Source organism: Tetrahymena thermophila, assembly GCF_000189635.1.
Source record: "Tetrahymena thermophila SB210 genomic scaffold scf_8254518, whole genome shotgun sequence".
Lineage (NCBI taxonomy): Eukaryota > Ciliophora > Oligohymenophorea > Hymenostomatida > Tetrahymenidae > Tetrahymena > Tetrahymena thermophila.
In genome coordinates this window covers 1-21,729 of record NW_002476293.1, presented here as the reverse complement: position 1 = coordinate 21,729, position 21,729 = coordinate 1, and the positions used below count along the sequence as shown (strand labels likewise).

General features: G+C 21.5%; 6 protein-coding genes across 6 annotated transcripts; 4 read left to right on the top strand and 2 right to left on the bottom strand. All coding sequences in view use genetic code 6, as the record gives it.

The window, feature by feature from the left end:
• Window positions 1–378: 378 nt before the first annotated feature.
• Window positions 379–3,054, bottom strand: TTHERM_01436770 (surface protein with EGF domain and furin-like repeat protein, putative; the record flags this gene model as incomplete). Its single annotated transcript, XM_001029556.2, has 5 exons — window positions 379–805; window positions 895–2,023; window positions 2,238–2,520; window positions 2,698–2,884; window positions 2,940–3,054. Coding segments are annotated over 5 exons (2,141 nt in total), but the record flags the coding sequence as incomplete, so codon positions are not given.
• A 1,585-nt stretch (window positions 3,055–4,639) lies between these two features.
• TTHERM_001436761 (hypothetical protein) lies at window positions 4,640–5,260 on the top strand (the record flags this gene model as incomplete). The annotated part of the gene is made up of 1 exon (XM_012799082.1): window positions 4,640–5,260. One exon carries the CDS (start codon window positions 4,640–4,642, stop codon window positions 5,258–5,260), a length of 621 nt encoding a protein of 206 aa, XP_012654536.1.
• A 613-nt stretch (window positions 5,261–5,873) lies between these two features.
• Window positions 5,874–12,005, bottom strand: TTHERM_01436760 (hypothetical protein; the record flags this gene model as incomplete). The annotated part of the gene is made up of 9 exons (XM_001029555.3): window positions 5,874–6,775; window positions 6,854–8,503; window positions 8,675–9,269; window positions 9,680–10,091; window positions 10,644–10,769; window positions 10,848–10,940; window positions 11,131–11,329; window positions 11,499–11,553; window positions 11,709–12,005. 9 exons carry the CDS (start codon window positions 12,003–12,005, stop codon window positions 5,874–5,876), a joined length of 4,329 nt encoding a protein of 1,442 aa, XP_001029555.2.
• A 2,875-nt stretch (window positions 12,006–14,880) lies between these two features.
• On the top strand, window positions 14,881–17,432 carry TTHERM_01436750 (MFS transporter; the record flags this gene model as incomplete). Its single annotated transcript, XM_001029554.2, has 7 exons — window positions 14,881–15,026; window positions 15,134–15,344; window positions 15,590–15,754; window positions 16,164–16,366; window positions 16,448–16,613; window positions 16,726–17,010; window positions 17,103–17,432. 7 exons carry the CDS (start codon window positions 14,881–14,883, stop codon window positions 17,430–17,432), a joined length of 1,506 nt encoding a protein of 501 aa, XP_001029554.2.
• A 305-nt stretch (window positions 17,433–17,737) lies between these two features.
• TTHERM_01436740 (hypothetical protein) lies at window positions 17,738–18,293 on the top strand (the record flags this gene model as incomplete). The annotated part of the gene is made up of 2 exons (XM_001029553.1): window positions 17,738–17,761; window positions 18,054–18,293. The coding sequence occupies 2 exons, from the start codon at window positions 17,738–17,740 to the stop codon at window positions 18,291–18,293; spliced, it is 264 nt and encodes an 87-aa protein (XP_001029553.1).
• A 2,480-nt stretch (window positions 18,294–20,773) lies between these two features.
• Window positions 20,774–21,572, top strand: TTHERM_001436739 (hypothetical protein; the record flags this gene model as incomplete). Its single annotated transcript, XM_012799081.1, has 3 exons — window positions 20,774–20,844; window positions 21,101–21,190; window positions 21,452–21,572. The coding sequence occupies 3 exons, from the start codon at window positions 20,774–20,776 to the stop codon at window positions 21,570–21,572; spliced, it is 282 nt and encodes a 93-aa protein (XP_012654535.1).
• Between the last annotated feature and the right edge of the window lie 157 nt (window positions 21,573–21,729).

Genomic DNA, 21,729 nt, shown 5'->3' with positions numbered 1-21,729 from the left:
TTTTCAATATTTTTTTAATATAAAAAATGTACACTCATATTAAAAGTTTAGTTAGATGCTAAGGAGTAAGGGAGAATGTCATATTGAAAGCTTGATTAATTGTATTGACTTAGACTTTACTTTTAAAGCTGGTTAGAAACGAGTTATAAATCAACAGGCTCATTAAAAAAAGTTATTTGGCCTAACTCGCATGTTTCTATGTAAAATTAAAAGTAGAAACTCAAGCTCATAGATCTATTTATTTATTTATTATTTTAAGAATAATTTTTTAAAATAATTATTTCATTTTTAAGTAAAATTAACCTATAAATTGGTGGATAGAGAGATTGCTAATAGTTGACTCTTATAAATTTTTATTTTTGATAAATAACAGTGAACATTTAAGTACCAGTTTAGTTAATCTTAAGTAAATAATTAAATTATATTGTTATGTTAATATTTGGTGGTAAGAATTTAGGGTCTATAATCAAACTAGTGTTTTTGTTTTAGCTTGCTTTTAATAATATTTCCTTTATACTTTCTTACTACTCGTTGCTTATTGAACCTACAATTTGATTTAAAGTCCAATTTAGACTCATAAATTTTCTTCCTGCATCGTTTTGAATACTATAAAGAGTTATATTTATAGAGTTACAGCTATTTTCTATGTGATTATAGCTAAATTAAAGTTAAGGAACTCCAGGCGAATCTTAGAAAGTAATGTTTCTATAAAATGTGTTAATAAAAGTGTCCGTATAATCTATAAACTGCAGCTTATTTGGCAAAAAATTAATTGAGTTATTCTCCATGATTGTCGATGAGTCACCTATTTATTTTAGAATAAAATATTTTTAAAATGAAAGTATTATTAATTTAATGAGTTGAATTATTGAAAATTTAATAAAATTAAGTTACTTAAATTAACCAAAATTTTATTCTTATTGATTTCGCATTAAGAATCTAACCCAAGTATGCCTAATGTTGCTTCGTCAAATATCTGTGAGCACAAAGACTAAGGTGTATTTGATATGATATTCATCAATGGGGATCCCAAATCAATACTAAGTTATGGAGAAGTAGAACTTAATTTTGCATCAATAACAGCAATATTTTCATAGCTGCATTAATAAAATATATTCCTTTAATCATTTTAGTTTTTGCAAAGGCATCTATTACTTGAAACATCTATTTATCTTGTTTCATTATAGCAAGTCTAGCATTATTCATTTTAAATTTATGATTAATCACATTGTTTACAGTTGGCATAGCAGGGATTGCATTATAGGCTCCAATAATTTTAGCATGGATCGCATGTGAGAGTTGTAAAATTACTTTAAAACCCATTTGGACAAATATTAACACAATTTTTGTTGTAGAGAAAGCTGTTAGGGTAACAACTTAAACAATTATTTGAGTTATTTCCATCACAACTTGCACAAGTATTATCACATGCCTAACATTGCTATAATAACTCATTTGGAAATTAATTTTTATTACAAGATTTTACACACTGACTTGTAGCTTACTAATAGTATAACCCAGAGCTACAAGATAAACAATTATTCTGACTTAGACCATCGCAAGTTTTACAAGTTGCATCACAGATACATGATTTTGTGGTTTAATTATAATAAAGTCCAGGACTGCAAGATAGGCAATTAGTTGGATTTGGGCCATCACAAGTTTTACAGGTTGGATCACAAATACATGTTTTTGTGGCTTAATTATAATAAAATCCAGGACTGCAAGATAGGCAATTAGTTGGATTTGGGCCATCACAAGTATTACAGGTTGGATCACAAATAATACATGTTTTTGTGGCTTAATTATAATAAAGTCCAATATTACAAGATAAACAATTATTTGGATTAGGACCATTGCAAGTTTTACAGGCTGGATCACATGATTAGCACTAGTTGAATTAATTAACAAATTAGTTGCTATCACAAGGTAGACACTAGTTTGTATTTTGCTGATAATAATATCCAGAAAAACATTATAAGCATACTGAGTTTTCATCACACTATTAACAGTTTATATAGCACTATATTATGTTAAATAAATATTTTTAAGTGAGGGTTAATAATAAAAAAATTTAAAGAAAAGATTTTTTTTTGTAAAAAAAAAAATTTATTTGGCCTTTTTCTCATAATTTCTATTAGGTCTCTAGCCTTCATTTCAATTAAATAATTTTTAAATTCAAATATCAAGAATTTAATATTCCACTCTCTATTAACAAATTTAATTACTAAATTTACCAATTATACATATAGAATGATCTACTAAATATAAATTTGATATTGTTTCTCAATATTCTTATTAAATGGTGTTATCTTAAATGTTAAACTATCTACATTTTATTATTACTTAAGCAATCCATTAACATTAAAAGAATAATTCTAATCATAACCTGCATAATAATATCCACTTGCGCTTTGATAAGGGACTTTATTTATTTCAATTATCGATTATAAATTTTAATTAGAAGTCATATTGACAGAAATAATAAAGTAAATATAAAAGCCATATATGATTGTATTCCTAATTTATTTATAAAATATTTTGAAAAAATATAAGAACAACAAATTAAAAGATTAAAAATATTGTGAATTATATTTTTAATTTTAAAAATAAATTAATCTAAATTGAATTTTTGATTAAAAAAAGATATAAATATTGCTATCATAATTTTAGTTTTGTTAATTATTTTTTTTTTACTGGTTTGATGGAGTATATTTTATTGTTATATCATTATTCGTAGTACAACTATTTCCTGATAAGTATTATAAATTATTATATGGAAAAACATTTTAATTTAAGCAATTCATGTCTGAGAAATATTTTTTCATGCTGTCTATATCAGATTATTATGCAGGTTCTACATAATTAAGTATGCAATAAGTAACTTAAATTTAAATAAAATGATTTAATACTTAAACAATAATTCAAATGAAGTTTACATTTAGGATTTAAACCCATATAATTTCCTTATCCTGGCTAGCAAGGGTTATAAGAATCAGCATATATGTATTTTAAAACTATTTATTTATTAAATTAAATAAATTCTTTTTACATAATTTATAAATCAAAAATTTGACTTTGTAAAATAACCAAGAGAAATGTTCTAATTTTCTTAGTAATCATTGTTAATCCAATTTATTTTAAGGATATTTAGATTAATAATTTTTTGTAATTAATTAAATATTATAAGGTAAATAGATCTCTTTAGAATTTAATACGTAAGCTATTCTAATATTAGTTTCCAAGTAAATAAAAATAAATTAATGCCATTTGAATTTATCTTACATTAGATTTTAATTTTAATTAAATAAACCCTTCTAAAACTATTTTTATACACAAAAATCTTAAAGATAACCATTTAGTTAAATTCTATTCATATTAGAAGGGTTGGAGATTTATTATTTTAATTAAAGTTAAGAATGTCAGCATACTTTTAAACTATTAAGTACTAATAAAACATTCTTTTATTTGTAATTTAAATTAATGCTTGAAATAGTATATTTTAATTGTATTTATTTACATATATAAATATATAAATTAGCACTCATATAATCATTAAAAACAATTTACTTTTTAAACCTTTTCAAAAAATATAAAAGTTATAATAAACCAGCAAATAAATTATAGTTCTTTATTTATTAGTAGCAACACCTGATAATTCATAGGATCTCTTATTTCTTGAATAAATAATTTTTGTGAATCATTCTATCTATTATTATTAAAAAAGAATTTGATGATTACAGATATTAATCAATCGATCTGATTATTTCTTAAAATTTGATCCTGCCTTAATTTTTTAAAGATAAAGCAGTAGCTATTACATTACAAATAAATAAATATTTTCATTTAAATAAATTCCATCAATTTTTTAAATAGTATTCTCTTATAGTTAAAATAATTTTATAAATTAGCAATTAAACTTTGGTCCTATGTAATTGTTAAATTTATTTCTAACTTTTCTTTTAATAATAAATTAGTTTTGGTGAAACATTCTATTATTACTAAGAAGAATTAGATGATTTTAGATTGTAATCAATTATTCTGATTATTTTTGAAAACTCGATCCTGCTTTTAATTTTTGAAAAGTAAAGCAGGAGTTTTAACAAAACAAATGAATACATTCATTTAAATATTTTCCTTCAACTTTTATAATATATCTTATTTTTTACATTTTAATTTAATAATCTATTATAATTAATTACTAAAAAAAATCATTTACTCTTTGTCTTTGTAATTTTACTGATATTATTTGATATAAAATCTAACGAATGATTAATAAAAATGGAGGTAAATAAATAAATAAAGCAAACATATAACTATCTATTATCAATAAGAGATTGTTAAAAATTTCATAAATCTATTTAAAAAACTGAAATAAAAAGAAATACTATCTTTAAATAAAACAATTTATTTTTTAACATACATAATACCTAAAATTTTAGCTTCAAAATAAAAACAATTAAACTAATTCATCACTTAATGGAGATCAAAAACTATATTTTAGGATTTATTTTCATCTTATTCTTAATAATTACACTCTCTTAGTATGCATTCCTTTCATGAAAGGTTGAAGATTTAAAAATAGAGTTAAATGGTTTTAGTTACTTTTATACATACGAGAGGATGGTAATTATAGATTATGCTTTTCTAACTTCAATAAGTGAAATTAAAATAAAATCAAATAGAACTTAGACTCAATTAGGAATTAAATATTAAATAAATAGAATCAATATTCATCATTTAGACAATAAAAATTATTAACTATTTATTAGGTGAAAACTAATTAATTAATATTTCTCTTTGGTTCTAAATTAAAGATCAAATTTATAATTTCATCTTAAGTGATGTTTACATTCGAACAAACAAATACTACCCTATTCTTCGATAAGCTGAACCAACTGGGTCATTGAGGGAGCACTAAATTTTGAAATCTTTAAAGGTAAACACAAAATCTTAGTTTTATCATCTTAATACGAATGTGAGTAAATAAATAATATGGTAATATATAATAATTATTAACTTGTTAAATAAAAGTTAAATATTATTTAGATATATAATTGTTTTGTATTAAAAATTTTATTATCTTTTTAACTAAGATTTTTATAAGACTTATTTAAATTTTAAATCTGTTGGCAGATATATATGTTTATTATATTTATCATAAATTAGTATCTAACAATTAATTTTTCATGGATTTAATTAATAAATTCAACCATTCTTATATTTTGTTAACTCACTATTTTTTTATTTGACAGAGTGATTAAAGATATTTTTTAATATTTAAATTTACATTGTTAATTAGCTTAATCAAATTATGTTTTAGTTTAAATTAAAACTAATTAGAATAATTAAGAAGAAAAAAAAATTGGTTTAAAAAGTATTTATTTGAGATAAATAAAATAGTAGGTATGCATGCATACATTATTTTATTAATTTTTTATATATGAATGAGTAAATAAATATTTCTGATTGATTTGTATAATTATTTATTATATAAAAACTATAGAAAAACAAACATGATAAAATTAAAATTTAATGCAATTAATAATAATAAATTGATATAAGACGTAAAATATAAGAATATTAGTTCTTTATACAATTCTTTAATAGATTCAAAAATAAAATTAATTAATACTTTTAAGGAGTTAAATATTTGATAATTAATGGAAAAATTTGTTGTTTATTGCTTATAAAATTTGCAATATTTAGTTGAGGTATTTATTATGATTATTTATATTTTTTCTTTAAAAAATAAATTAATTAACTGTTATTTATTTATTTAATTAATTAATATTTTGTTTGGAGAATTTTAGAAAGGACTGCATTTATTATATGATGATGTACTCTTATTTTTATTAATAAATATTGTAGGATCAATTGTTGTTTGAAATCGAAAATGAAGAAGATGAAATAGACGTTAGAGAGTTTGATCTTGAAGAAGCCAAAGCTATAGCAGTAGCGTTTAATTGAATATCATTTGATTCATTAGAAAAAGTTGATATTTAATTTTTACTTTTTCTAAATAATTAAAATTCTAATTCTTCACTCATTTTCAATGCTTATTTAATGGTATTGTTTTCTTCTTCTTATGTTTGTATTCTGTCTTTTAAGAATTTTAGTTTGCTATTTATTCGTTTGGCCAAAGAAATTTAGAATTATTAAGTGTTGTTAGAGATGAACTAATGAAAAATATTCAAATCGATATCTTAAAATTAGTTTTTTAATGGCTGTTACTATGGGTTATGTGATTTTGTTACATAGTTTTGGTTAATATTGCTTGCTACTTTTTATTGTTGAGATTTTTTGTTTGATGAAACTGGAGATTAGCAAATAAAAATATCCTTTAGTTTGTCTTATTCGATTTAGCTTAATTTATTGTTGTTTTCATTAAGTTAGCTGTTGATTGATGATCTTCTTGTATTTAGTGGATTTGTATTTGTATTCTTTATTTTACCAATTGAGTGGTTCACTTTGATAGGGAAATTGCAAATATTTTTCAGTGTTATTTAATAAATATTTTGTTCTTAATTATTGAAGGAGTTTTTTTGTTTTACAGATTTTTTCCTCGCTGTCTAAGCATCTCTTTTAATCATGTTTTGTTTAGAAATTTCATCAGCTTGTCCAGCAGCACTAGTAATATCAGTATCATCAATTACATATCTCTTTGAAATCTGTTCTTTGTTCTTAGATGAGTAGCCTTACAAAATCACGTTACCTTCAGGCAAACTATCCTTTCTGTGGAAGAGATTCTCAATTTTATTGATTTCCTTTATTTCTTTTTTTTAAATAATTAAAATTTTAAGATAATTTGTTTTTTTTTAATTTTTAAATAAAATTTGATAAAGATTTTTACTTTTTTAAAAATAGAGCGAGTCTTGAGTTGTGCTGTCCCAGTTATTGGTGCTTGTAATATTGTTATTATTAATGTGGTTGCTGTTATTGGTAGTGAAATTAGTTGTATTTGCTTGAGTTGTGATTCTTGATAACTGTTATTACTGTTGCTGTTGTTGTTGCTGCTAACTATTTTAATCTTAAGTTGTATAAGAATTAGCACTTGAATTGTTTGCATTAAGATTTTATTGGTGATCTTGCTGCTGAAATGGCTATATTTATTGTTAATCTGATTAAATAGACTATTTATATTACTGCTAAAATATTTGGTGAAATTGAATTATATTTTATGAATTTTGTAGCTTTTTATGCAAAGAGTTCTTCTCAGATGTGCCATTATTCGAAAGAGAAGCAGCCGTTGATTTATTAGGAGTCATCATGTGGATAGATGTGTTTCTCTGAAAGTTATTTGAACCTTAGTTTACTTGGCTTAACATATTACTATTAATTTATTAACCTATATAGTTTGATTTACTGGTATTTATATTATTATTACCAATAGATATTTTTCTGCTAAGTGGTTCAGTTCCACTGATTTGACGAAGGTAATTTATTTAATTTTCAGATGAACTAATCTTTTCTTGATTTTATTGATTATTTTTCTAATCTTATTATTGTTACTATTTCTACAAATGATTCTAATAAATTTTATTCACAGCTTACTATTACTATATTTATTGTTGTATATTATTTTATTAAACTTGCTAAAGATTTTATTGCAATTGCTAGTTGCTATTTTGTTAAACTTGTTGCTAATTTTGCTCTTTATTTAAGACTCCATTTTGCATTTATAATTATTATTGAGCTTGCTTTGAGCTATTTATTTACTAATTAGCATGTAAAATATTCTATTAAAATTAATTTTAGGATGCATTTTTCTTGTTGCTTTTATTTTTAAGATAATTAATAGAATCGAAAGAGAGGTAGATTTCCTCTAAAAGTGAAGACTATTTGACAGGATAGTTAGAATTGTTTTATTTACTTTCTTTGTGAGATGTTCTTGAAGAGTTTAAGGCATTACTAGTTTATTATTATTATTATTGTTGTTGTTATTAAGTTGAAGAAAATTGACTAATATTGGTAGGTTGCTATTGTAATGAAGCTTAATTTTTATGTTTAGAATTTTAACTACTTTTTTGAGCAGAAGATAACAACAAATTTCCAAAATTATTTGACTAGCCAGGAGTTTTAGAGTAAATTTAAGGCGTAAAAACTTACTATTTTTGTAATCCCTGCTGATGTTAGCTCAAAAAATTAGTAAGACCATTATTTTGAAGAAATTATTTCATTTTTTTTTAAGAAGAGTGATTCATAATCATAGACTAAATTTTTTGTTAATTAATAGGAAGATAAATTTATTGCTACTATGGAGTTGATTGCTAAATATCTATTTATTATTGCTATTATATTTGTTATTATTACTAAGCAAGTTATTGTTTTTATTTATTATCACCACTTTCATTCTAATCAGAAGATGAAAGCATGTTTTTTTGATGAAAATATGAATTCTTTTACTTCTAAAAAAACCCATCTTAAGTGACTTTCAGTCTTCCCATTCTCAATCTGTATGTTTGAGAGCCTTCTCTAGACGAATTATTTGTATAAACAGAATCTAAATAATTTTTTATAAAATTTAAATTTTTAAAATTTGTTTAAATTTTTAATCGTTAATAAAAAAAATTAAATTTCATTTAATAATATAAAGAAACGATAAAAATCTTGAAATAACATTTTATATGATAATAAAAATGAATTAATTGTATATAAAAATTTTGAAAAATACTTCTTGGAGTAAAAGCAGGTGATTGCTAGTTAGATTTAAAAAGCTTTGAAGCAATAGCATTTTTAAATGATTTGTATTTATCTTCTTCCCTCGGTGAGTAGAATTCTCCTCTTCTTTAGCTGATTGCATAAGATGATGAAGCAAGAGGATTCATTTAACATTCCGTTTAATTTATGTTTGCTTCTTTTAAATTGATATTGTTGAAATTTTGTTTAGCATTTTCAGAAGAATATAAGCTCTTTATCTGAATAATTTCATTTCTTTCGTGGCTTAAACTATTTCTTTGAGAGGATTTCCTGTTAATATCTTCTTTGTATAGAATATTTTTTTGTTTATTTGCGAATTCATTTTAAAGTTATAGATGCTAAAATAGTTTTATTTATTGATTTTCTTTGTATTACTGCTAGTTTTATTATAAAATATTTTGGTCAATTTGTTGCTTATCACTAAAAACAATAGGATAGCTTTAACTTAAATTTTAATTATTATCAAAACAGTCTTCTAAGTTTTCATCAGATTTTAATATTTCATGTGTGTTTGATTTCTTTTCTGAATCATTTTAACTCATCCCATATTCTCCTTAATTTGCTGTTTACTTTATAATTTAATAAAAATTAATATTTTGATGAAAATCTTTTTAGAAACCTTAAATGATAAATAATTATTTGAAACCATTTTAATGATGTTCATTCAAAAAATTTATTTATTCGTTAAAATATCTTTTAAAATTTTATCTATTTTTTTTAATTCTTGAAAAAAATTTAATTATGAAAAATCATAAAAATTATAAATGCCTCAATTCAAATCTTTGAATTTAGTGTGAAGACAATTAAAATGGCTTGGGAATTTTGGAAAAATTAATGTTGAAATTTTTGCAAAATTTTGTTTTAGTAAAAATATCAAGATTTATTAGTACTGGTTCAGTATCTATAAGCTATCAAAAATACATTATTAAAATAAATTCCTATTCCATGAGAGATAAAAATATTTTTAAAAATCTATTACTAAAGAGGAAGATTTGTTAATCAGAGATTTTATTGAGATGATAAAAGGATGATATAGAGTTGGTGCTGTGAGATAAAGAGATTAAAAAATTGTCAAGGCTTAATTTAAATATAAGGATGATAAAGAGCTTTTGTTTTATTGTTGATAAAGAACTCCAAGGAAATACAAAGTTAATCCTTCTATTTCTATCTAACTCGAGGCAGAGGACACTCTAAATACCTTAGATTGGTGAATTTATTATTATTATAATTGCTGTTCATCATCTTCTTTTTGCTTATCTAAAACTTGAGCTATCAAAAGCCTGTTTGTAGTGTTGAATAGATTCTTTTTTATTTTTATTTATTTTATAGTTTAAATCAAAGCCAATAAGTTTTTCTCTTAAGTGATCATTTCTTCCATGTCATTTTCTTCTCTATTATTTAATTTAATTAAATTTAAAAATTATTCATCTATGATTTAATTATTAAATTTCTATTTAAAATTTTAAAGGGGAGATTTTTAAATTAAAAAATAGCAGTAAATCTGTTCAGATTTATTTTGCTTTTAAAATTAAATAAATACATCTTCAATTTCTTAAAATTAATCAAAATTTATTTTAAAAAATGCAATAATTTATAATTTTTTAATATTTCATCAAATCTGAAATCTATTAAAATACTCTTTATTTATTTATTTATTTATTTATTTATTTATTTATTTATTCTCCTTTTAGAATGAATTTAAAATAATTAAAAATTTGGCTTTTTTAAGAGATTTTTTTATAATTCTATTGAAATAAAGCATCTAAAAAAATTTATTTGCTTAACTTCAAAATAAATTTAAATTGAATAATTTTTGATTGTTTAAGATATTATTAGAAATTTTACTGAATTGTTTATTTTTGGGAATTTTAATATTTGAAAGTGATATTGATGTATTTAATTTTATTTCAAGCCTTATTAAATTTGAAAAGAGAATGCTTTACTTTGAGGAAACGGAAGTTTGGTAATGCTTTTGGAGATGCTTAAATGCAGTGTTAAGCTAGCTTACAATAGACTCTAAATATTAAATTTTATTATTAGAACTACTCGATAGAAATTGTTAATTGGTCCTATTTTAATAATAATAATAATAAGTCAATGAATAATTTGTTGTTTATAGATAGCTGCTATTTTATTCAAAAAATTACTCATTTTAGTATTATTCAATTAAATTTTAGTAGACTCGATCATATTCAACAGCTTTTTATGCATAGAGAGAGGAAGCGTGTGTTTTTTATTTCCTGATTAAAATTTAATTTATAATTTTAATAAAATATTTCCTTCATTTTTAGCTAATATTTAACAAATTGTATAGTGACTTAAAATGCCTTTAGTAAATAAAGTAAGTAAGTAAATAAATAATAAATAAATAAGAGGGCATTTTCTATACAATTTGTTTAATTTGATAAATAAGAAATGCTTTTTATTTACAAATGGTAGTAAAATGCTAAATTGTTCATTATGCTGGCAAGTAAGTTTTGAGATTCTATTGTATGTAGGGTATTGCTAATATTGATTTGCTAATCTGACATTTGATTTCCACAATCATTTGCATTCTTTCTTTTTTACTCTGCTACTATCACGATATATTCCAATTTCTTAAGCAAACTAAATCCTTCTTCCAGATAACCTATTCATAGATAATTTTAGAAAGATATTTAGTTAGATTATTGATATATTTCAAATTTTTCTTTATAAATACTGCAGTTTTATAACTAAATTTATTTTGCTTTCATAATATAAATCCTCCAAATAAACAATATGCTATTGGAAAGAGTATTGAAAAACTAATTATTTACCTTGTTTTATAATCTAAGAAGAGGCAAAAATAGAATTTTCTATGTTCCCATAAAACTTTTTTAATATAAAAAAATAAATTAATTGTTGCTGATCTTGAAATTTATTTTATGCTTCCTGCTTGATTGAATAAATAAATGGTAGGTGTTTAGGAGCATTTTTTAATGATACAAAGATAAAAGAATGCCAAAAGGGAGAATGTAAAAACTCACTTTGTCTTAATGCAAATTTCCAGAAAAGGAATCGCTTTGAACGCTTTACTATATTTTAGAATCCTAAATTTGCTTAATTTGGGATGATTATCTCATTTAGACTTATGCAGCGATCTAGGCAAAATCTCCATAAGTAGTCTTACTTTTTGCTTTATTCTTTTAATTCATTGTTAGAAAAGTTAGTTAAAAATCAATTTAGTATTAAGACTGATTCCAACTTACTTACTTATTAAAAATTAATAAATAATACGAAAAAAACAAACAAAAAAAAGAATGATTATAAGAATACATATACATATATATTAATTAAAAAGAATGTGAAATGATATAAAAAACTAGGCAATAATCTTTCAATAGATAATACTTATTTACATATACATAAATATCCTTGCATGCATTAATTATTTTTTGTAATTCACTCCATATATTTTAGTTAGGTTTAAAATTTCATTAATATTGTGTAGCTAGTCTTTTACTACCTTTTTCTCAGCAATAATTATTACAAAACCTTTAATAGCTCTTTAGTGAGTCTTAATTACCATACAATTTTATTTTATTTTTTGGTTTTTTGTGCCAATTTTTACTCTTTTTAGTTTAATTTAGTTATACTTGTACTTTATTTCTTCCTCTTTCTTTAACCTTCGTAAAGTTTTCAAATTCTTAAATGACTAAAATATTTATTCAATTATTTTTATAAAACTGCATCATTTCCTTCTAATTTTATTTAATTTTTTGTTTTTTGCCAACAAATTTTTGTCCACTCCCCTCAAAAAATAAACAAAGAAACATCGAACTGATTTTACTTTACATTACCAAAAGAGATTTATATAATAAACAAAAGATTCTCAGTTAAATTAGTCAGTCAATTCTCTACACATAATCAACTTTTAATAAAATTAAAATATAAAAGCTATAAAATTAAATAAATTAAAAAGTAAAGCAAAAAATAAATAAATATTTTATTTTAAAAAATTTCAATTTATTTTTTATTAATGAATTAAATAAAAACAATTTTTAGGTAAAAAAATTGACCTTTTTTAATATTTATTCAGCTTTAAAATAATCTCAAAATTTAATAGAACTATACTTTAACAAAAAACTAATAAAAATAATTTGTAACCTAAATTAGAGAAAAGTCAACCTGCTTTGAGCCAAGTTAAAATTTGGTTTATTTATTGTAAAAAATCCATGATAAAAATTTCATTTAAATTCAGAATTTCAATTAATGAAATTATAATAAAAAGAGAATCTATGCAGTTAACACAGAAATATAGAGCACACTAAAATACAAAATAATATTATTAAAGTATAAAATTTAGTTTGATGAAAGAAGCTTATTTATATTATCCAAATTTAAGCTATAGTGTTTCCTCTTATATCTCTATATTAAATAAGATATAAGATATCATTACTAATTTTAAGAAAAGTTAAAGTTGATTTCAGATTCCCCTTAAAATATCCAAAGTTACTATATCTCTAGCAAACCAATATAAGAATGAGATAGTTTTATTATAAAATTTTTTTTTAAGCATTCATTAGATTTTATTATCAAAAGATATTATATGTTTTGATATTGTAATTGAAAAAAGATTGATTTCTACACTAACTATTTTTAGATAAATTAATAAATTAAAATCATTCACTTTTAATTTAATTGTAAAAAAATTATTATTTTTATAGACATAATAAATTTAAATGAAAACTAACTCTCTTATTTAATATATATATAAAATAAATTCACGAAATCAAGATTGAGTAAGGATTATCATGAAATCAAGGTAAGGATTATTATAATAATTAAAAATTTATGAAATAAAATGTAAAAATTCAAATGAGTTTTAAATATTTTAGTATTTATTTTTTCATTATTAAAATTAATTATTAAAATTGGAATAAAATAGTAAAAAAATAGCTTAAATTTACATAATGACTATGAAATAAAATATCAAATTATTTTCTAATTATTTAATTACTAAAACAAAAAAATTAAAATGAGTCTTTAAATAAAAAATAAGCATTAGCTAATTAATCCAAATTCATAAAAAAAATATAATTTAATTAGTTAAATAATTAAAATAAATTTAATTTTAATTTAAAAAATGTATGTGAGTACCAATTTACTAAATTAATAATAAAAAGTGTTTTATATTCGAACAAATTTTAATTAAATGAGCTTGGTTACATTTATTTGCACAACCAAAATATATAGATAAAATTAATTAATTTTATTTTTATATTAATTATTGAATTCATTTATTTTTTATTTGATATCATCATATTTTGCTTTAATTTAATTGTATTTTTTTAGCTTAATAGATTTTCTTTTTTAGTTATTCTAAGTAAATTAGAGTAAGTGTATGTTTTGTTTTTATTCCAAATTTTAGGAGAAGAATGTGACTTAAATAATTTTTTTAACTCCTTTAACTTCAAAAATTTTATGAAAATAAACAATTTATAAAGCTATTTAATCTAATTGAACAAAATATTAGTTTTAGATTAACATTTTATTTTTATATTATTCCATATTTACTAGGTAAAAAGAGTTTTATCAATTAATCAATTTTTTAAAATAAAAATTTGAGGAAATAAATTGAAATTTTTGTGTAAATTTCATTTTAGAACTTTAAAAAAAAATTGAGAGTTTTGTTTAAAATTTTTACATGATGAATAATGTTTTTTTGTAATATTAAATTAGAATTTCATTTATATTGAATTAAAATGATTCATTTGGTAAGTGCATTTATGTTAAATTGATATTACAATAATATAAAAAAACAGAAGTATAAATTTGTAAAGTTAAGCATGTCAAAAGGCCTTACAGTGTAATGTAAAAAGAAATTCATACTAAGTTAAATTCTTTTATAAATAAATTCATACATATTTGAATAGATTAGGTAAAATTGATTAAATATTTTACCTATTGATAATAAAAATAAAGGTAAGCAAATACACATTTATTTCCTTTACATAGGGAGGATATACTATCAAAAAGATATCTATTTAAAAACATCTCATTTGAAGCTTTAAACAAGTTATCATACAAACAAATAATATTAAAAATTAAATAATTGACTACAAACAAATAAATTCATTAACTATTTATATTAAATTGATAGATATTTAGGTAGCTAATAAAAGTAGAAAGAAATAACAATACAGTTCAAACTAAAAAATGAGTATTTTTAACGATGACCACAATAACCATAGTGTGAAAGAAGATTAAAAGCTCTTGCTTTCCCATCACCAAATTGATCCTTCTTTAATTGATTAGAAGAAGAGTCATAACCATTTGATTTAATTCAAAGTATACAACTATAGGTATTTCATTCATTTAAATTTATTGATACGCAAAGGCGATTAGGTCAATGCTAAAAGCCAAATTACAGCAAAGACAATTTACATAATTTAATTAAAATATATTATAGGTACATAAACTTAGCTGTTTTTATCATTAGTGCTCTTGCCAATAATTTAATTGTATAGACAACAACTCCTATTGTTAATATCTTGAATACGATATATCCTAGTTATAGTAAGTAAGTCATATCTCTATGTGCACTCGTTTTCTACGTTTCCCATCCTCCTATGGCTTTTGTCAGCAACTACATCATTGAATAAAAAGGATTAAAGTTTGGTGTAATTTCATTAATAATTTATTTAATTCATTTTTTCTATTTAAAAAAAACTTAAAAAATGCTTATTTCTTCTTACTTTGAGTTTTAAGAAATACAAAGCCGAATTTAATCATAAAAATCCAAAACTTAAAACTCTTTATTAATTCATTCAAATGCTTATACAAATAAGCAAACAAAAAAGCTTATATTAATTAATTCAGATTTAATAAGAGTATTTATTTAAAATTAATTCTAATATTTCAACAGATTACTTTTGGTGCTATTTTGATGATTATTGGAACAGGATTGAGATGCTTAGTAAATCAAGGTTTCTTCTTTGTTATTATTGGATAATTCATTAATGCTGTTGGAAATTGCTTCATCACTAACTCACCTGCTAAAGTAGCAGCAAATTGGTTCTATCCCAAAGATGTAATTTCTTATTCTAATCTTTTAATGAAATAGCCTTAGCTACCATTTAATTCTAATTTCCATAAAAATAAATATAAATCTGCTGTAAATTCAACATGATTTGATAATTTTTATTTTGAGAATTTGAGCTTGTCATATAATTTGCTAAGTAGAGAAAAAAAGGGGGTTAAACGATTGTAATAAAAGAAAAATTAATTCAATAATATCCACCCTTAAATTAAATAAATAATAAGTTAATTAATAAAAGAAATTAATTCACTTAAACAAATGATACAATTTCCATCATATTAATTTTAATTTGCAACTCATGTAACCTAAATCAAGGAGTTTTTATTTTCATTAATACTTTTAATAGATAATTGAATTAATTGTCTGTCTTATTTATCATTTATTTTTTTTATTTCTAAAGAGACCTGCAGTTACTGCTATTGGAACTTTTGCCGTCTTAGCTTCTGGAGCATTAGGTATCGTTATTCCCTCAATTTTTGTCAGTGAATCAAATAACACAGAAAGTGATGTCTTTAACCTTATGCTTGCTGAATTCATTATTGTAGCTGCTATCATGGTCTTGAACATTTTCTTTTTCAGAGCTGAACCACCTACTCCTCCTAGGTAAATAATTAATTAAAATTCATGAATTTACCTTAAAAAAAAATAAATCATTTTTCTAATAATTTAATTTTTTAAAAAAAGTTATGGTGCTATGCAAAAGAAGGAAAATTTTAAGCAATCAATCAAGAGTTTATTCACTAATGTAAATTATTTGCTCCTCTTAGGTTTCCTCACCTTAGTTTTGGGTACTGTCAACTCTTATTTTGTTACTATCAGTTTACTCATAGCTCCTTTTGGTCACACTGCTGTAAATAAATAAATAAATAAATAAATAAATTAATTAATTTATATTAGTTTAAATAATAAATACTTTTAGAGTTTTTTATAAAAAATATTTAATCAAATAAATTTTAATATAGCTTGATGCAAGTTTGTTGAGTGTTTTTTCTACAGCCTTTGGATTCTTCGGAAGTATCGCAGGTGCTATTGTTTTGAAGATTACAAGAAAATATAAGCCTATTATGTTCATAGGAACTTTAGTAGCTTCAATTATGCTTCTTGTTAATTTAGCCCTTCTCACTTAGTCAGGAGATGGATTTAAGTGGACTGCTTTTGTTGTATCTGGTTTATCAGCTTTCTTCTGTTATCCTGTTTTCTCAACAGTCCTCGAATTCGGTTGTGAAATAGCCTTCCCCGTTGGTGAAGTAATTAATTAATAAATAAATTAACTTATTTTTAAAAGATTAAATTCATTTTAAAGTCTCTGTGAATTAACTAACTGTTTTATTTAAAAAAGGCAAGTATTGCAGGTTATTTATTGGCAGGAAGTTAAATTTTCGGCTTTTTCCTTGGTTTGATTATGACTGATGTTATTGATGGTAAATCACAAGAAAGAAGTTATATTGGTGGTATTGTATATTTAGGTCTTGTATTCTTGAGTCTTATTCCTCTTTCATTCACCAAGTAAGATTTGAGAAGATCTTAAAAGGAAATCGAAGGAACTCTTATCAACAACCCCATTCCTTCAGAAGAACTTGCAAAAGAAATTAAAGAAAACTATGTCATCGATAATAATACAAGCAAAATTATACAAGAAGAAATTAAACACTTTTAGAGTTAATGCTGACCAAATGACAGACTGGTTGATTGATTGATATATTTTATCGCTCATAAAACTATATTTAACAATAATTTTATTGAAATAATTAATAAATTCATTTAAATATTGATCGTAATAAATTTATATTCTCCTATATTTTTAAATTCATTTTAATGTTAAAAAATCTATTTCATTATCTTAATAAAAATTAAATTATTATTATTAAACTTTTTTAAGATCGCTTAAAGATAGCTAATAATTATGAATGATTTTTTGTTTTGAAGTTTTTATCATTAGATTTAATGTTAAGTAAAAAATAAATTTAGAAAACAATGAATGAATGTTTTGTGGTAAGGGTAAGCAAGAAATAAGAGGAAGAAAATTATTTGTAAATTTAATTAAATTGTAAATTTTGCTTTCTAAATGAAGAAGTGGGGGAAAATTTTCAAATTTCAAAAGATATTTCAAGAAAATAAATAGAAGAGGAAAATCAGATAATTAATTAATTAACAAAAGAAAACAAAAGAAAAGAAAATTAGAAAAAAATAAAGATAATAAAAATGATCCAGATCTGTCTCTTATTAGATAAGTTGTTAATGCATCCAAACATCTTGATTGTGGGATCAAGATAAGTTTTTAAATCGAAAGGGCAAGCGAATTAAACCCAATCCCGAAAAGTTTTTAAATCCTCCCACTTAAAAGGAGCAATAACAACATAGCTAATTTGTTTCAAAATATAGATCTCGGAGATGTTATATGTAACTCTTCTCAGGAGTGGATTTTTCAAAATTATTTCAAAAAAAAATAAGAGCAGATCAATTCTCTCTCCAAATTTTACAATCATATATTTAATATATAAATAGTATTTTTTTTAGGAAAAATCGATGAAGATAGATACAAATCAGACTTAAAAAAATAAATTATTAAAAAATACAAATAAATAAATAAAAATAAACAAATAAATAAATAAATATAAACAAATAAATTAAAAAAATCAAATAAATGAAATAAAAACAATTAAAATTAATTAGATTAATAGCACAAACACACACACACAAACCAATACAAAATAAATAAATTAATTAAGATATAAGCATAAACAAACAAACAAATAAAACCCAAAAATAAAGATAAAAGAAAGATCAAATAATATTCAAAGTTAAAAATTTAATTTTAAGAAATTCAAGAAGGCATGCTGCTTTTTTTCAATTTTTTATTTACATATTTAAATAAAACAATAATTTTTAGAATTTTTATTTTTTGTTTTAAGTAAATTTTGGAAAAATATCAAAAGCTAGCACATAGATAGAAGATTTCTTTTGTTAATTTAATAGCGAATATTTTAAAAAGATGCTTTATTATTTCTAAATTAGTTTAAATTACAAAAATAATAAAATTTTATTTTTATATTCTAATAATAATTTAAAAATAATTTATTTATTTTCATTTAAAATTATTATTAAACTATTCTTTTCTTTTAATGAATAATATTCTTTATTTAAAATAAATTATTAAAAATCATAATCTTTGTAAAATTTTTTAATATTATTTTAATTGCGAAAAACTATAAATTTATTTATTTTTTAAAATTATTAATTATTTTAAAATTCATTTGTTTATTGGAAAGCAAAGATTCAAAAAAATATCTTCTTTTTCAATATTTATCAAATCTAATTTGCAAATATTTTGATCTATATATTCCTTTTAAGATATGTATATATTTTTACAAATTTACTCTCCAATAATTTTTCTTGTTTAACTTCTTTAAAAATTTCAAATCAATTATTATTTTTTATTTACTAAAACATAAAGATCAAATAATTGATTTTTTAACCTTATCAAATTTACATGAATTTATTTATAACTAAAATGTTCTATTTTTTTTCAAGAACTTTCAAAAACAACATTTTATTTAGGTTACTAAAATAAGCTAGCAATCGGAAACATTAAAAAATTGATTAATTCTTTGGGAGAGAGTGCATTAAATATTATAAATTGGATGATTATTGTACATTTTATATTTTAGTGATTTATATTGATTAATAAAATTATCTATTTGATGATATTATCCCAACTATTTTTTGACATACCATATTAAATATTATTGCATAATGGATTTAAATTATTTTCACTTTTAAGCGCATTTTATCTAATATCAAAACATATTTGAAGCTCTTATATGGAAAAATATGTTTATAGACTTTGTGAATTGTTATAAACCCAATTAACAGAGTAAAGATTTTTATTCATAATTTTTTATCAAATTATCAAAACTTGAAAAAAAATTGAATAATTAAATTTGATTTTTGCAATAATTGCTCAAAAATTTAGTTTTTTACTTATAAATTACTAATTAAAATACAAAAATATTTAACTATTTTAGAACAATAAATTGAGCGAAGGTTGTTATCTTGAACAAATAGAAATCAGGTTATTACATATAAATTGTAAATATTACTCTTTATGCTCTTAATTCTACTTTTTGGAGGGAAATTATTTTTATATATCTTAATTGATAAAGTTATCAACAGAGGTAATAAAAATGATAAAATGATATACTTTTATTTAAGTAAAATAATAGTCAGTCAATCAAAAATAAATATTATTATATTTTGTAAGCAAATTATGTTTCCTTTAATCTAATTAATCAAAATTATTATTTTAAGAAGTAATAAAAAAAAGTTTTTAAGCTCTTCACTTTTATCTCATTAGGTTCTCCATATTGATCTGAGGTATATTTAATTAAAAAATATTATTTTTATTATTATTGATATTTTTTGTGTATTTAATTTTCAATTTATTTAAATAAATAATTTTTATAAAAAAAATTATCATCATCATTTACTTATTGATTTTTGTTAAAAATAACTAAAATTTTTTAGCTATTTTAACTTAATTTTCATTTCAATTTTTAATTAATTATTTATTATTCATTTTTTAATATTTGATATTTTTTCTTCATTTTTTGCTATTAAAACTTACACTTAATAAAAGTTATTTATTTGTTTTACATTGTAATATTTTTAATTATAAAAGTTAATTTAAAACATTATAGTTCTTTTAATTTATTTGATTTGTTTTCCTTATTCTTTGGGTAAAAACAGTTTATTTGTTTTGGATTGTGATATTTTTAATTATAAAAACTAATTAAAAACAATAAAGCTCTTTTTTCTTTTTCTTTTTACTGTGCTTTCTTTTTTTTTTCTTTCTTTGTTAATTTAGTTCATCTTTTATTTTCAATTTTTGTTTTTATTATTAATTAATTAATCTTATTATTTCTTATTTTTTCTTCATTTTTTCCTTCTAATTAACTATTTAATGATATATTTTTTCTTCAATATTTAAAAAGTGACAATTAAATTGGTGAAATGGGTGCATCAGGCTTAGGTTCTGCTTTAGCAAATTGCATTAATCTCTCAAATTTGACACTTAACCTATAGTAAAAATAGTTTATTTGTTTTGCATTGTGGTATTTTTAATTATAAAAACTAATTAAAAACAATAAAGCTCTTTTTTCTTTTTCTTTTTACTTTGCTTTCTTTTTTTGTTCTTTCTTTGTTAATTTAGCTCATCATTTTATTTTCAAATTTTGCTTTTATTATTAATTAATTAATCTTATTATTTCATATTTTTTCTTCATTTTTTCCTTCTAATTAACTATTTAATGATATATTTTTTCTTCAATATTTAAAAAGTTGGAATAAAATTGGTGCAATGGGTGCATCAGGCTTAGGTTCTGCTTTAGCAAATTGCATTAATCTCTCAAATTTGACACTTAACCTATAGTAAAAATAGTTTATTTGTTTTGCATTGTGGTATTTTTAATTATAAAAACTAATTAAAAACAATAAAGCTCTTTTTTCTTTTTCTTTTTACTGTGCTTGCTTTTTTTTGTTCTTTCTTTGTTAATTTAACTCATCATTTTATTTTCAACTTTTACTTTTATTATTAATTAATTAATCTTATTATTTCATATTTTTTCTTCATTTTTTCCTTCTAATTAACTATTTAATGATATATTTATTTTTTCTTCAATATTTAAAAAGTAGAAATTAAATTGGTGAAATGGGTGCATCAGGCTTAGGTTCTGCTTTAGAAAATTGCATTAATCTCTCAAATTTGACACTTGAACTTAGGTAAAAACAGTTTATTTGTTTTGGATTGTGATATTTTTAATTATAAAAACTAATTAAAAACAATAAAGCTCTTTTTTCTTTTTCTTTCTTTTTACTGTGCTTTCTTTTTTGTTCTTTCTTTGTTAATTTAACTCATCATTTTATTTTCAACTTTTACTTTTATTATTAATTAATTAATCTTATAATTT